Raw genomic sequence first — 15220 nt, forward strand, 5'->3', positions numbered from 1 at the left:
CAGTCAAGTAGTTTGGGATTGCTGCGTGTGGGGGTTGAGGATGAAATTGATGCACTACGGAGATTTTGCCACCATAAGGAGAAGGTGTTGTTGTCAGCCCCTTGGGCAAATGGTATTACGCATGTAGGACAACGGTTTGTTGGAGGTGCACAAGAATTTCGTGACGTTTTATGTAAGTATGCCATCCAATGTAGGTTTAAGTTCACATACGTGAAGAACGAGACAACAAAAGTTACTGCTGTGTGTGCGATGCGGGAGGAGAGGGGGTGTTTGTGGGCTATACATTGTAGAGCACAACGAGCAAATGATTTTTTCTACATCAAGAGGTTTAGTGATGTGCATACTTGTGGTACGGATGTTCGAACATCGAAGAATCCGCGAGTTAGTTCGGATTTGGTGTCGAGTACCATATCTGAAATTGTGAGGGACAAGCCGTTGACTCGGCCGTGTGAAGTGGTGACTATTTTGAAGAGGGATTATGGGCTAGATGTGAGTTACCATGTCGTATGGTTGGGTGTGGAGAAAGCAAAGGCTGGTATCCATGGAGATCACTCGTTATCGTTTGACCAGTTGCGGTGGTATTCGGATGCTGTGATGCGGTACAATCCGGGGAGTTATGTGACTATGATGCGAGTAGTCAACAGTTTTGTCGCTTCTTTGTGTCATTCGCTGCGTGTATTTCTGGGTTCAATGCTTGTCGGCCTTTATTATTCCTGGATGGAACATTCCTCAACGGAAAGTACAAAGGTCAGCTACTTGCGGCAACGGCGAAAGACGGGAACAATGGTTAGAAGTTTTTTTTACCTGTCTATTCATGTCAATATTCGCTCTGAGCAGCATAGTCTGGACGAAAGAGTGATTGCTAAATTATAAGTGATGTGAACATTCACATCAGTGACATTAGTATGCACTGATGTGAATGTTCACACCTTTGTATGCTAATGACAGAATGTTAACATCAGACTGATGTGAATGTTCACATCAGACTTATTACAGACTTATGTGAATGTTGACATCAGTGTATACTAATGTTAGTTGATCTATTAATGAACAGTACTGTGAATGTTAACATTTTCAGTGACTCAACAAGCAACAATGAATTATTAATGGTCGTTAATGTGAATGTTCACATCGTTGATGTTTACGAACCTGAATCCAAAAACAGCAATAGTAAAGAGGGCAATGTACATATGAACATTCACATGACCTGTTTCGTTTATACTATTTTTCTATTCACTTTGGAATATTGTGAACAGTTGTGTATTGGTGTTGTGTTGTAGGTCTGTTTCCTGTTGCATTTGCAATTGTTGATTCGGAGACCACGGCTAATTGGTCGTGGTTCTTGCATGAACTTGGGAAGGTTGTTGATGGGAAGCGCCATATTACTTTTATTTCGGATCGTAATCTTGGTCTGTTAGAAGCTATGCCAAAGGTGTTCCCATCGGCTCATCACGGTTATTGCTTACAACACTTGAAGAGCAATTTAAGAGACCGGATGAAAGGAATTGATAATGGATTTAGGGATCACCTAGTAAGGAGTTTGGGTGACTGTGCCTACGAGCCAACTGTGGTAGGGTTCCATGAAAAGCTTGCAAAATTAAAAGAGGAGGGTAAACAACGAGCTCATAATTTTTTCAAGGACTTAGCACCTGAGCACTGGGCAAATTCATACTTCAGGTAATAATAGATTCCTAAGGTGTTCCATTTTTTAAGTTTAGAATGGTAGTGGTGTGAATTTTCAGTTTATAATGGTGACAATCTTCGAATTGTGTTTCATCTTCAATGTAAATAATGTGAATGTTCACATCTGCTAATGATGACTGATGTCATGTTCACATCTGTTAATTTGTCAAATAGTCATGCAATGTATTACAGATTTGAATGTTGACACGTGTCATATTTTGTTGTTGTTGTTAACATTCACATCTGTCTATCATTTAAGTTGACAACGTAATAACCATGTAATGTGAACATTCACATTATTAAAACCTGGTAGCAGATGTGAACATTCACATTATTATACCCTGATGTGAATGTTCACATTAGTGTATACTAATGGCAGTACTGTGAACGTTCACATCTGTCAACATTAATGGTCAGGCCTGTTAAATTCCGTATTGTACAATGTTTGTGATATACTGTGCAGGGGCATGCGTTATGGGGAGATGACATCCAATGCGGCGAAGTCATTTAATAACTGGATTAAAGAAGCACGTAATCTTCCTATCACTCAAATGGTGGACAAAATTCGTACTCAGTTGATGCGGCAAATGTCTGCACGGCGTGACCAAGCAAACAAATGGAATGAGATTATTTGTCCGACATTCGAAACAAGGCTTATGGATTCGTTCAATGACAGCAAGTCTTGGCAGGTTAGCAAAGCCAACGAGGATGTGTTTGAAGTTCATTCGATACCATCGATTACAGTTGATGTTGCGAGGCGTACATGTTCATGCTTCAAATGGCAAATCAACGGATTCCCGTGTGACCATGCTGTTATTGCCATTCAGAAGAGCCACTACAATCTCAATGATTGTGTAGAACATTACTTTCATGTAGAGACATATCGTGCAGCCTATTCGGGAGCCATATTCCCTATACCATCAGTGGAGAAGCCGCCTTTTGATCCCACAGACTTTACTATATACCCGCCTACCGTGAAAAGACCACCCGGAAGGCCGAAGAAGAATAGGATCCCATCAAGGGGTGAGAAACTGAAGCAAATAAGGTGCGGGAGATGTGATAAGTTGGGGAGCCATAATCGAAAATCATGCACGGAGCCGATATAAGATGTACCTTTTTTCATTTCAACATTATATTTTACATTGGATTCTTATATTCATTTTTGAAATAAGATTGTGTTGTGTTGGGAAACATTGGGTTGCAATAAGATTACGTTGCGTTGGCAAACATAATAATGCATTAGTGTTTGATTTGTGTTTTATTTTTACTTTTTTAAGGTACCAATCTGACATTTATGTTAGTTCTGTTTTGGATGAATGCATGCTGTTAACATTCACATTATGTGAATGTTCACATTGTTCAACTTTCAAACATTTCTGTGGTGGGAATGTTCACATTGTTGTTACTATTAACAGCAATGTTTACATCAATGTAACCATTCGCATCATCAACTCATAAGATGTGAATATTCATGACATCATTGTTGCCATTCGCATAATCAGAAGTTATGATGTGAATATTCACATCATCAAATTGTTAGATGTGAATATTGACTTGTGTTAAGAAATATCATAATCACACCTGTCATATTGTGTTACATGAACACTTTAAGCAATATTCACATCCATGTAGTATGGTTTAAAATAGAAGAAAGTGTACGATCATTCTGTGATGTGAACATTGACATCATGTCATGTGTATCCAAAAAAAAAAAAAAAAATACAATCTCAATGTGCATGACCAACGCAAAATAGGCCTGAAAATGCATATACATATATTGACTGAAAAGTATCTGTACAAGCAGTGATATAGACTTCATTTACAATTAAGCTAGTGAAACTAAATTGTCTTAAATGTGGATAACAGATTTGGGTAACAGTGATAGGTGGACACCCCCCACCTATAGGTTTTCACATTGCACTGTCTTTCTGTGGTTCAGGAAAATGTGTACTAATGAGTCTCTTATTTGACACCATTCAAAGCGATCTAGGCTGGCAACAATGTCTTCACGATATACATGCGCCCTCATGATGTAACAAACTGTAGGCCCACAATCCACCCTGAAAATGCAAACTTCTTGTTAGATTTTGAAATTTAGGTGGGTAAAGGTTGTGGAACATGTGTAGAAATCGATTTTAGGCTTACGAATTTGATGCTTGCTGAGGACAGATGTCCACTGATATGATTGTTTTCGAAGTATTTTGGCTTGATAAATTGGTCCATAATGGTGATGACGGTCCAATGTTGTGCACCAAAGCTATGATGTAGTCCCTCTGCCAACAATGAAATTTCATATTAGGCACCAACCAACATAGGGCATACGTCCAAGTTCAAATATTACACATCACGACAAGTATTGTTTTTGTCAGCCACTTACCAGTATTTGTGCTTTGTCAATATGTGGGTCATGTATGCCTTCTCTTGGGCGCAGTGAGTTATAATGCCTCCATACATTCTCTTTCACGTCGTACACAACAATTGTCCAGTGAAAGTTGTCGTGTATTGGGAAGATTAAGAATCTCTGGCCTTGATACTCCTTGATGTGTACATCAATTAGTTTATTCCTCTTGTGGGGGGGTACTGTTCAATGATTTTCTGCACACAAAGGGCATACAATGATGTACCAAGTATTTATATCGATGTTTGGTGTTAATGATTTGAATGTTCATCTGCTAATGGGGAGTTATGTTACTGATGTGAATGTTCACATCTGTTAATGTCAATGATATTACTGGTGTGAATGTTCCCATTTGCTAATGGTGGGTGATGTTACTGATGTGAATGTTCACATCTGTTAGTGTGAGTAATGCTACTGATGTGAATGTTCACATCTGTTAATGTCAGTGCTATTACTGATGTGAATGTTCCCATTTGCTAATGGTGGGTGATGTTACTGATGTGAATGTTCACATCTATTAATGTGAGTAAATACTGCTGATGTGAATGTTCACATCTGTTAATGTGAGTAATACTGCTGATGTGAATGTTCACATCTGTTACTATGAGTTATATTACTGATGTGAATGTTCACATGTGTGTATCATTTAAGTTTATCAACATAATAAGCATATAATATTCAATGCGAATGATGTGAATGTTCACATCTGTCAATGTGAATCTTCTCAAAGGTCATTTTATGTTTTTGTTAACATTCACATCTGCCTATTATTTAAATTAACAATGTAAGCATGTAATGCTGAGAATAATATCCACATGTATTGAAACATAATCAAAATTAAAGTCTAGTGGTTACCAAACATGTGCTTGTAAAGATGAATGATGAATCTTCCAAACTTGGGTTGACTAGCCCTTGTAGTTCAAGTAGAATTTCACCATAAGCATCTATCACCTGCAGAACCGGAGGGGTGGCAGTACATTATTTACAGTGTCTTTACTCTATGTGTATGTGTGTATGTGTGTGTGTGTGTGTGTGTGTGTGTGTGTGTGTTTTGTACACATTTACAGTTGCCATACGTTGTTGGTTATTGATTCTTCCTTGATGAGGTGTATGATGTCATCAAAATACACATGTTTAGTCTTTGAGTCCCCTCGCCACACTAGCAACCTGTGCATTGTGATTACAGAAAATGTTAATGTCAACATTGCACATTTATGAAATGGTCTAATTCATTAAGTATGTATGTGAACTGAACATGATGGAAAAAAAAACAGTTGGGGATATGTAAGATCACTTACTCATCACCGCCATTCTTGTGCAAATTTTGGACTTTTTGCTTGTTGAGTTTGTTCATGTTAGCCCAGACCTTTAGTTTGTTGTTCAAGGATAACTTCTTGGACTTTGTTGGCTGCTTTTTTGGTGGTTGCTTGTCTAAATCTTGTGCAATTTGGACTGCATGTGATTTCTGTTGGGCTCCCTCTTTCCCTTTTTTCTGACCAGGCAGGTTGGGGTATTCAAACTCGTCCAACCTGTGTTCTTTCCTTACCTTCTGCTTTATGCGCTTTACCCTTGATGGGGGGCTGATAATGTGTTCCAATGCTGCAGTGGGATTGTTGTTAAGGCTGTCATGAGCCTTTTGTGCTTCAACTTGAGTAATGATGTGTACGGACTGATCATCAAAAAGGTCTTGAAGTATTGTTTTTTCACATTCCAAGTTGATGACCAACTTTGTCAGCCGCTGAATTTCTGTATCTTTCCACTTCATGCAAGTCTTCATGTCCATGTCCACATTGGATGAGCCCGATTGGTCAAATAGTTTGGCTTCAAGGGCAGCAATCACCCTTGCCCTCAACTCCCATGATTCTTCCAACTGTTTGTATTTCGCTTCCCATTTTCGTACAAGAGCCCAAGCTTTTTGGTTTTCTTTCATGAGTACTTCCACAATGTCGGGCTCAGTTGGTTGTGCTATGATGATTCCTTTCTCAGCATTGGGGGTGCTACAGCTGGGGTTGATATAATGTCCAACATCATTCAGGTCCACTGTATCGACAAAAAATGCATCCCTGTCATCACTGCGTTGACTGTCTTTGCTTTGATCCTCATTGCTTTCATCTTTCTTTGCTACTGCACTTGACAAAATCTCAGGTTTTGGCTCCACATTCAATTTTGTATGACGATACATCTTCGCTTCAGTTGGTGATGCCATTAGCTCGCCGCCATATACCTGCATTTCGAGACAGTATGTTAGTTAGATAGTTCCTCGTCTCACTATGTGAATAAGCACAATATATTTGGTTGTACTTCTACCTCATTTAAACCTAGCTTAGCCAGAGTTATGGACTTCATGTTGCTATGTAAGGCTGTGAGGTCCCATTTTACGCATCGTGGAATGGCATTGGGGTTGCGGGGTTGTAAGATTGTTGTATGCTCACACAGCCAATACTGAAACAAATAACAAATATCAGTAATTTGAATGTGGATATGAATTAACATTGATGTGAATGTTTACACCACTGGTGCAGTAATGTGAATGTTCACAGTGCACCACTAGGCCAGTAATGTGAATGTTTACATCACTTAAAACTGATGTGAATGTTCACATCCGTTGATGTGAATGTTCACATCTGCTAATGTGGAGTAATGTTACTGATGTGAATGTTCACATTTCCTAATGTTGAGTGATACTACTGATGTGAGTGTTCACAACTGTTAATGTGAGTGATATTACTGACCTGAATGTTCCCAACTGTTAGCGTCAGTGCTATTACTGATGTGAATGTTCACATTTGCTAATAGTGGGGGATGATACTGATGTGAATGTTCACATCTGTTCATGTCAGTGTTATTACTATGTGAATGCTCACATTTTGCTAATGGTGAGTGATGTTACTGATGTGAATATTCACATCTGGTAATGTGAGTGGTACAACTGATGTGAATGTTCACATCTGTTAATGTGAATGTTTACACCAGCATCTACTAATGTGTGTTTGTACATTACTGAAACAATAATGCGAATGTTTTCATCAATGTTGTCAACTTCCACACCAAAGCTGAGAAATGTGAACATTCACATCAGAGTGTTCAGAGCCCGTATATGTTCATATTAAACATAGAATAAGTTGTATGAGATTTGATTTACCATTAACAACATCACACATCCGGTGACTCGTCTTGGTTTTCCACAGTTTTGGCCCAATGAACCCATCAAGGTTGCCCGGATGCTCTCAGCCCAATCATACTCGATCATCTTGTGTAATGGGTCCATGTATGAGTAGAAAACCCATCCAATTGTTTCTCCGGATGTAGAAAAGAATAGCTTGACGCATGCATACATGCAAACTAATCTTGCGACCTCCTCATTGTCATGTTTTTTTGTGCCCTTCAATGCTTCCCTCAGAATTTCTCGTATTTTGGCAGCACTTAACCGACTAACATCCTTGCACATTCGGTGTATGATGCCGGTTGTTGGTTTTGCACCATAAGAGAGGTCCATCGACTTGGTGCCGCAATCCACCCCAAAAATCAGTGATACGTCGGTTCTAAAAATCTGGATGTTCTTGTCCCCAATGTAAAACCTTCCACTAGATTGCTTGAATGTTTGTACTATACGCACAATGACATCATCATATTTCATGCAGTGGTTAAGGTCGATTTCGTTACTGATCAAGCTATCAAATAATGGCCAGAACGGTGTTTTTCTAAGGCACTTCAATTGGCCACTTGTAAATTTCGTATCCTTTAACAGTTTGACCAATCCAGTTATATTTGACCGGTAGTTCACTTTTTTCATGTTCACTTCTTCAGGAACAGCTGTTTGATCAGGCTTGGTTTTGAAACGGGATTCCCCTCGCTTTCGCTTGCCATCAACTTTATGGGGAAGACCTGTGTGTTCAAATGAGCACATGTAATTGGTTGAAACACAGAGGATGGAACCCGAAGCACCAAACAACATTCAACAACCAGCATTGACAGTAATTGGAACATTCACATCATTATACAGTGATGTGAATGTTCACATCAGTGTTTATTACTGTAAGTTTACACAGTAATCAATACTAATGTGAATGTTCACATCATCCATGTTGGAAAAATAAATTTGGAAAACGACAACAGTTATTGGGCAATGTGAATGTTTACATGGGTGATCATATTATGTTATAATTTGCTAAAAATCAAAGGGGGGAACCAACAACGCCAAACTACACCCAATAACACAAATAACTTTGGCATTGATGTCACAATGTGAATGTTTACATCATACGCCATCACAGTATTGAGTGAAGTTTGGGGGTTCTAACATTAATGTGAACATTCAAATGATGTGAATGTTCACATCAGTGTGTAATACTCTAAATTTACCTAGTACTCAATAGTAATGTGAATGTTCACATCATCCATGTTGGAAAAATAAATTCGGAAAACGACAACAGTTATTGGGCAATGTGAATGTTTACATGGGTGATCACATTATGTTATAATTTGCTAAAAATCAAAGGGGGGAACCAACAACGCCAAACTACACCCAATAACAAAAACAACTTGGGCATTGATGTCACAATGTGAATGTTTACATCATACGCCATCACAGTATTGAGTGAAGTTTGGGGGTTCTGACATTAATGTGAACATTCACATGATGTGAATGTTCACATCAGTGTGTACTACTCTAAATTTACCTAGTACTCAATAGTAATGTGAATGTTCACATCATCCATGTTTGAGAAATAAATTTCGAACACGACAACAGTTACTGGGCAATGTGAATGCTTACATGGGTGATCACATTATGTTATAATGTTCTAAAAATCAAAGGGGGGAACCAACAGTGCCAAACTACACGCAATAACACAAACAACTTGGGCATTGATGTCACAATGTGAATGTTTACATCATACTCCATCACAGTATTGAGTGAAGTTTGGGGTTTCTGACATTAATGTGAACATTCACATGATGTGAATGTTCACATCAGTGTGCACTACTCTAAATTTACCCAGTAATCAATAGTAATGTGAATGTTCACATCATCCATGTTTGAGAAATAAATTTCGAACACGACAACATTTACTGGCCAATGTGAATGCTTACATGGGTGGTCACATTATGTTATAATTTTCTAAAAATCAAAGGGGGGAACCAACAGTGCCAAACTACACCCAATAACACAAACAACTTGGGCATTGATGTCACAATGTGAATGTTTACATCATACTCCATCACAGTATTGAGTGAAGTTTGGGGTTTCTGACATTAATGTGAACATTCACATGATGTGAATGTTCACATCAGTGTGCACTACTCTAAATTTACCCAGTAATCAATAGTAATGTGAATGTTCACATCATCCATGTTTGAGAAATAAATTTCGAACACGACAACATTTACTGGCCAATGTGAATGCTTACATGGGTGATCACATTATGTTATAATTTTCTAAAAATCAAAGGGGGGAACCAACAGTGCCAAACTACACCCAATAACACAAACAACTTGGGCATTGATGTCACAATGTCAATGTTTAAATCATACTTCAGCACAGTGTTGAGTGAATGTAACATGCCCGGGGGGTTACCCGCGCGCGTTAAACAGTTCGGACTCCCGAGATCTCTTCGATCTAGTCTCACGAGTGCAATGTGAAACGTAGACGAGAGTCCAGATTTGAAAACTTTTATTGAAAATCCATTTTATTGCAATTTTGTCAAAAATGGACTGCGTCATCAGATCTCAGAGTCGCCACCTAATATTTTGGGAAATTAGGAAACCCATGACTCGGTACCAAGGCCACTGTTCGTCGTAACCAAGGATGCTTGGCTCGGAACCTTAGGTATGAGAGGGGAAGGTCAATAATGAGCACCCCCGCTCACCCGATCAAAAGATCGGCCTCTACTAAACCATGATATGACTTTTTATTTTCTTTATATGTTCATATTCTGATTACTGAATAAATCCTAAAATTTACTATGTGAAGCATACAAGTATAGACTAGTTTGCTCAAATTGGAACAATTCAATTTTATGTTTGTTTTTCGAAAAGGGTTTGAATTTGCCACTTGACAAAGTGGGCTTAAAGTTTGTGAATTTGCCACTATAAAGTGGGCTTAAAACGTACATTTATTGAATTATTCCAATTCAAACAACAAGTCTTCATCCACAGGCATTCATACAGTTTATCACTTAAGCAATTAGCCTCATGGTAGGATGCTAACACATAGTAAGAAAATCACACACAAATGGCATGCTAAAGCATAAAAACTCACAGATTGACCGACGTCCCTCGAACAACTACAAAACAAAGTTAGTAAAATATGCATGATCTTATATACAGAATCCTAATGCAATTCACTCATGAGATGCAGCTAAAGATTCGGCTTCTAAGATATGACATGTGAAACATTGCAAAACATGTGATAGCGCACAAAATCATGGGATAATCAATTAAAGCATAAAGATGTAAATTTAGCCGAATCTTATGCACGGAGCATGGATGTAAAGCAGGGATATGCATGGCGTGTCAGTTAGAGAAAGCGAGTAAAGAATGGGATAGAAAGAAGCGGGGTGGGGGAATTATTACAATCATTTTAAATATTACAAATCCGAGAGAGATGAATAAAATTAAATCCTCACAAACACTCAAAATAAAAATAAAAAAAATAAAAATAAAAAATCATTAATTAGCAAAACAAACTATTTGTCTTCACGCCTCAGCCCATGTAAACTCATCTTCAATGGAGGCCCCATCAATGCTCAAACAAAACGGCCCACTGTCAAGCCGGCCCGACCTCTTCAAGACCAAACCACCAGCCAATCAAAAATGCACCAACCCAGCGTGGATGATATCCACATGGGTTATTATTCTACAGCACCAAAATCCCATAACTTTACGGCCCAATAACCATGATTTTTCTCCAAGTGCTGGATTGTTCAACCAGCCCAATAAAATATGAACCTTGGCTTAATCACATGAGGTGGCCCACGGACACTTTGCTCATCCTTGAATTCAGCTCTGTGATGATGATGATGATGATGATGATGAGACCAAGAGAAAAGAAAGTGTGGTGCATGTGTGAATCTGTTAACTCACTCTATTTCTCTGTGTGTCTATATCCATTGTAGAGAGAGAGAAAGAGAGAGAGAGAGAGAGATGTAACCTGGAGGGAGAGAGAGCCGTTGGCCTTGTGCATGTGTGTGAGTATGCTGTGTGTGTCATGCATGTGTGAATGGTGTGGGTGTGTGTGTATTGGGTGCATGGCCTCTCTCTCTTTCTTACCTTTCTCTCCCTAACCTCTCTCTCTCTAAACCGTGTGTGTGTTGAGTGTGTTCTCAGCTCCAGAGAGAGAGACCAGAGATGGATGAGTCTGCCGTGTATGAGTCCGCTGTGCTCCCTGTATGTATGGGTTCGCTGGGTGTCTGTTGGGTCTGTTTGTGTGTGTAGCCGTGTGTGAGCAGATCAATCCCGTGGGTGTGTGCATGGGAGGTGTATGGGTGCCGTGAGTGAGAGAGAGGTGTGTGTGTTTGTTGGCTGGGTTTGGTGGTGATGGGTGTGCCTTTAGGTGTGCATGGTACTGTGTGCGTGTGTTGTGAGTGAGTCATGCCGTAAGTGTATCATCCCGTGTGCATCTGAGTGCGAGTGTTGTGCTGTGTCATGTCTGTCTGTGTTGTCCGTGAGCTGGGTGTGCCTGCCGTGAGGGAGGGAGAGAGGTATATGGGTGGCTGGGTGTGGTGTATGAAGTGTGTGGGTGATGAGTGTGTGGTTACTGGGTTTGTGCTGTATGTGCCGTGTGTGTGTGGGAGAGCCGTGGGTGAGAGAGAGGTGAGACTGAGAGTCTTTTTTTTTTTTGCCTGTGATGTCCTCCCCTCCCCTCTCATTGCTTCAAACAAGTTGGAAAATATAAAGATTGAGATTTTTTAATTGTTTATCATTCACCATGCCAACAATCATAAAAATTTCACACCTCTGGTGCCCACAGACCTCAATTATTCTGATGTTAGGTGTCTCCTCTCCACCCACTCTCACCTGCCCTCCTCTTTTTTCAATTTCCTCCACCACTTTTCAAACCCACTTCACCGAATTATTTTCCATCCAAAACTTATCAAAACAATGTCCACTCTGTTCTCCCTTGAATCCAGCAAAAACAAAATCCTTTTCCATCCCAAACCCATTATCCTCATCTGACCCTCTCTTTTTCTTTTCTTTATTTTCTTTTTCATTTTTTATTTTTTTGTTTGTTGTTTTTTTATTATTTTATATAAAAAAAAAACACCTAAAAATGTGTACACACACATAAAATTAGATAAAAATTATAAAATATTACAAATTGATAAAATATTAGTGATATAAAATAATTTGACCAAAATAGGTGAGGTTTGGGATTAAAACTTCAATTTGATTTTTCGGCTGAGCGGGTGGTTAAAAGAAAGTGCCCAAGTCTTACGGCCGGTCAAAATGGGGTGTCTACAGTTGCCCCTCTTTGACAGAGCTCAAAGTCATTTCATGACGTGAGTGAATGTCAAAGCCCAAAGACGACCCTTTTTACAAGGCCATAAGACTTGGGCAAACAAACAAGATGCAATGCAATGCAAGTGGTTGAACCTGAAGGTTGCCTACGTATCCTTTTACGGAGAGGGAGAAGGTTTTAACCAAGTAAAAAAAAAAAAACAATGGTGTAACCCACAGGCGTACCTAACCGTATTTTATACGGAGAGTGGGAAGGTTTTAACCAAGTAGAAAATGACAATGGTGTAACCAACAGGCGTATCACAACGTATTTTATACGAAGAGAGGGAAGGTTTTAACCAATGAGAATGACAATGGTGTAACCAACAGGCGTACCTAACCGTATTTTATACGGAGAGGGGGAAGGTTTTAACCAAGTAGAATGACAATGGTGTAACCAACAGGCGTACCTAACCGTATTTTATACGGAGAGGGGGAATGTTTTAACCAAGGAGAACAACAATGGTGTAACCAACAGGCGTACCTAACCGTATTTTATACGGAGATGGGGAAGGTTTTAACCAATGAGAATGACAATGGTGTAACCAACAGGCGTACCTAACCGTATTTTATACGGAGAGGGGGAAGGTTTTAACCAAGGAGAACAACAATGGTGTAACCAACAGGCGTACCTAACCGTATTTTATACGGAGAGGGGGAAGGTTTTAACCAAGGAGAACAACAATGGTGTAACCAACAGGCGTACCTAACCGTATTTTATACGGAGAGGGGGAAGGTTTAACCAATGAGAATGACAATGGTGTAACCAACAGGCGTACCTAACCGTATTTTATACGGAGAGGGGGAAGGTTTTAACCAGAGAAAATGACAATGGTGTAACCAACAGGCGTACCTAACCGTATTTTATACGGAGAGGGGGAAGGTTTAACCAATGAGAATGACAATGGTGTAACCAACAGGCGTACCTAACCGTATTTTATACGGAGAGGGGGAAGGTTTTAACCAGAGAAAATAACAATGGTGTAACCAACAGGCGTACCTAACCGTATTTTATACGGAGAGGTGGAAGGTTTTAACCAAGGAGAACAACAATGGTGTAACCAACAGGCGTACCTAACCGTATTTTATACGGAGAGGGGGAAGGTTTTAACCAAGGAAACGTCACATCCTAACACGTTTCACGTGAAAGGAGTAAAGATGGATTCGAAATCCAAACGTATCTCACGCAAGTGGAAAAAGGTATGGTAGAATGACAAGGGGTAACCTCTACATGTAGAAGCCACCGATGCTGCTTTTCTTCCTGATCATATTCACAACTTTCCCTATTCTCCAACGGGGTGACAGACTAGGTTGGTTCAGTATCCAGAATTAAGGCGCATACACGCTACCTCAACCTATGGGGCTGCCATACAGATTTCAAGCCGGGGATACACCCCTGGGTATTTAAACCAGACTTTAGTCTCGGAAATTCCAAACCTTTTGCATTCTAGGCATCGCCATTCGAACTCTAGTTTCCACCGTCGCAGTTGGTCTCCTAGGAACTCATTGCAATCACAGGCAGGTGGCTATACCAGACCATCTGATGTCGTTCGGGCATGACAAACACCAAAGGAATTGCACCTTTAGAGGATTTAAGGTCTCCTAGACCATTCTTAGACCATTGAAGTCGTTCGGGCACGACAAACACCAAAGGAATTGCACCTTCAGAGGATTTAAGGTCTCCTAGACCTTTCTTAGACCATTGAAGTCGTTCGGGCACGACAAACACCAAAGGAATTGCACCTTCAGAGGATTTAAGGTCTCCTAGACCTAGGGAGTGCACAAGATGGTGTGATGCGCAAGATAGCGCGATTAAATTAAAATTGCACAAGACAGTGCGATGGAATCGAAATTGTGCGATAGGTGCTTTATTATGCGTTAGATGCACAGAATGTAAGGAGGAATTGTATGCTCGAACCAAATACTGTAGACATATACTATGTACAGACAAAATACATACAAATACGACAATATACACAGACATGCCTGTACGGTATACATACATAGATTCGGGGAATATTCTGTTTGCAGCCATCAACGGAAAGATACCGTTACTGAGAAGGCATATTCCGTTTGCTGACGTCAACGCACGTACGCAAAACACGCAAAAAAGAAAGGAAAAATGCAAAATGCATAGACACAGGGGTTCGATCCTCTGATCTCAAGTTTGCCCTTCGAGTCCTCGACCACTGATCCATGCCACTCTTGTGACAAAATATTCAAACAAATATATATATATATAGGTATACGAGACATATATATACATAAGACCAAAACAAAACAAAAGAAACATTTGTTTGTGGGGTTTGAACCCCTGACCTTGGGCTCAGCCTTCCAGCCTTCAATCACTGAGCCAAACCACTAAACCTAAGCCACTTTTGTGACCAAAACGTTCAAACAAATATATATAATACATAGATATACAATATATACACATATATGTATAAATATACAATTCTCCCGCCTCTCTCTCTGTTTTTGTCTCACTCTCTCTTCCGTCATCTTCTTCGAGCGTTGTATCTGGCACACGATTTCAACAATCGCGGCGCCTGACCGACAGGCTATCCCATCTTGCCCCGATTGTCAATGATCGTCTCGAGCCTTCCGCCCTCTTTGTTTTCTTCTTTGGCTTCATTCTCTTCT

General features: G+C 39.8%; 2 protein-coding genes and 2 long non-coding RNA genes across 5 annotated transcripts; 1 reads left to right on the forward strand and 3 right to left on the reverse strand.

The window, feature by feature from the left end:
- The first annotated feature begins 304 nt into the window (after positions 1-304).
- LOC145824412 (uncharacterized) lies at positions 305-2789 on the forward strand. Its single transcript, XM_082924060.1, has 4 exons — positions 305-326; positions 571-786; positions 1281-1677; positions 2147-2789. Exons 1-4 carry the CDS (start codon positions 305-307, stop codon positions 2787-2789), a joined length of 1278 nt encoding a protein of 425 aa, XP_082780186.1.
- Positions 2790-3171: 382 nt separating this feature from the next.
- Positions 3172-5249, reverse strand: LOC145823544 (uncharacterized). Of its 2 annotated transcripts, XR_014365835.1 has the most exons (5): positions 5158-5249; positions 4937-5032; positions 4061-4278; positions 3829-3956; positions 3172-3743 (listed from the first exon to the last, which is right to left on the reverse strand). It is a non-coding gene; the product is annotated as an uncharacterized LOC145823544 (long non-coding RNA). The 2 variants fall into 2 exon arrangements; XR_014365834.1 differs by having other exon boundaries at positions 3172-3956.
- A 126-nt stretch (positions 5250-5375) lies between these two features.
- On the reverse strand, positions 5376-8160 carry LOC145824413 (uncharacterized). Its single transcript, XM_082924061.1, has 2 exons — positions 6389-8160; positions 5376-6305 (listed from the first exon to the last, which is right to left on the reverse strand). Exons 1-2 carry the CDS (start codon positions 6572-6574, stop codon positions 5376-5378), a joined length of 1116 nt encoding a protein of 371 aa, XP_082780187.1. The 5' UTR covers positions 6575-8160.
- A 2438-nt stretch (positions 8161-10598) lies between these two features.
- Positions 10599-12748, reverse strand: LOC145789873 (uncharacterized). The gene is made up of 2 exons (XR_014328309.1): positions 11165-12748; positions 10599-11086 (listed from the first exon to the last, which is right to left on the reverse strand). It is a non-coding gene; the product is annotated as an uncharacterized LOC145789873 (long non-coding RNA).
- Positions 12749-15220: the final 2472 nt, after the last annotated feature.

The sequence above is a fragment of the Camellia sinensis genome, chromosome 4 (assembly GCF_055761805.1).
Source record: "Camellia sinensis isolate YWXY chromosome 4, ASM5576180v1, whole genome shotgun sequence".
Lineage (NCBI taxonomy): Eukaryota > Viridiplantae > Streptophyta > Magnoliopsida > Ericales > Theaceae > Camellia > Camellia sinensis.

Coding starts and splice junctions, on each gene's coding strand:
- LOC145824412 (XM_082924060.1), top strand. CDS start 305: ATGATTTTTTCTACATCAAGAG. Junction 787..1,280: donor GGCGAAAGACGGGAACAATG/GTTAGAAGTTTT, acceptor GTTGTGTTGTAG/GTCTGTTTCCTGTTGCATTT. Junction 1,678..2,146: donor TGGGCAAATTCATACTTCAG/GTAATAATAGAT, acceptor TATACTGTGCAG/GGGCATGCGTTATGGGGAGA.
- LOC145824413 (XM_082924061.1), bottom strand. CDS start 6,574: ATGTTAATTCATATCCACATTCAAATTACTGATATTTGTTATTTGTTT. Junction 6,306..6,388: donor CTAAGCTAGGTTTAAATGAG/GTAGAAGTACAA, acceptor CTCGAAATGCAG/GTATATGGCGGCGAGCTAAT.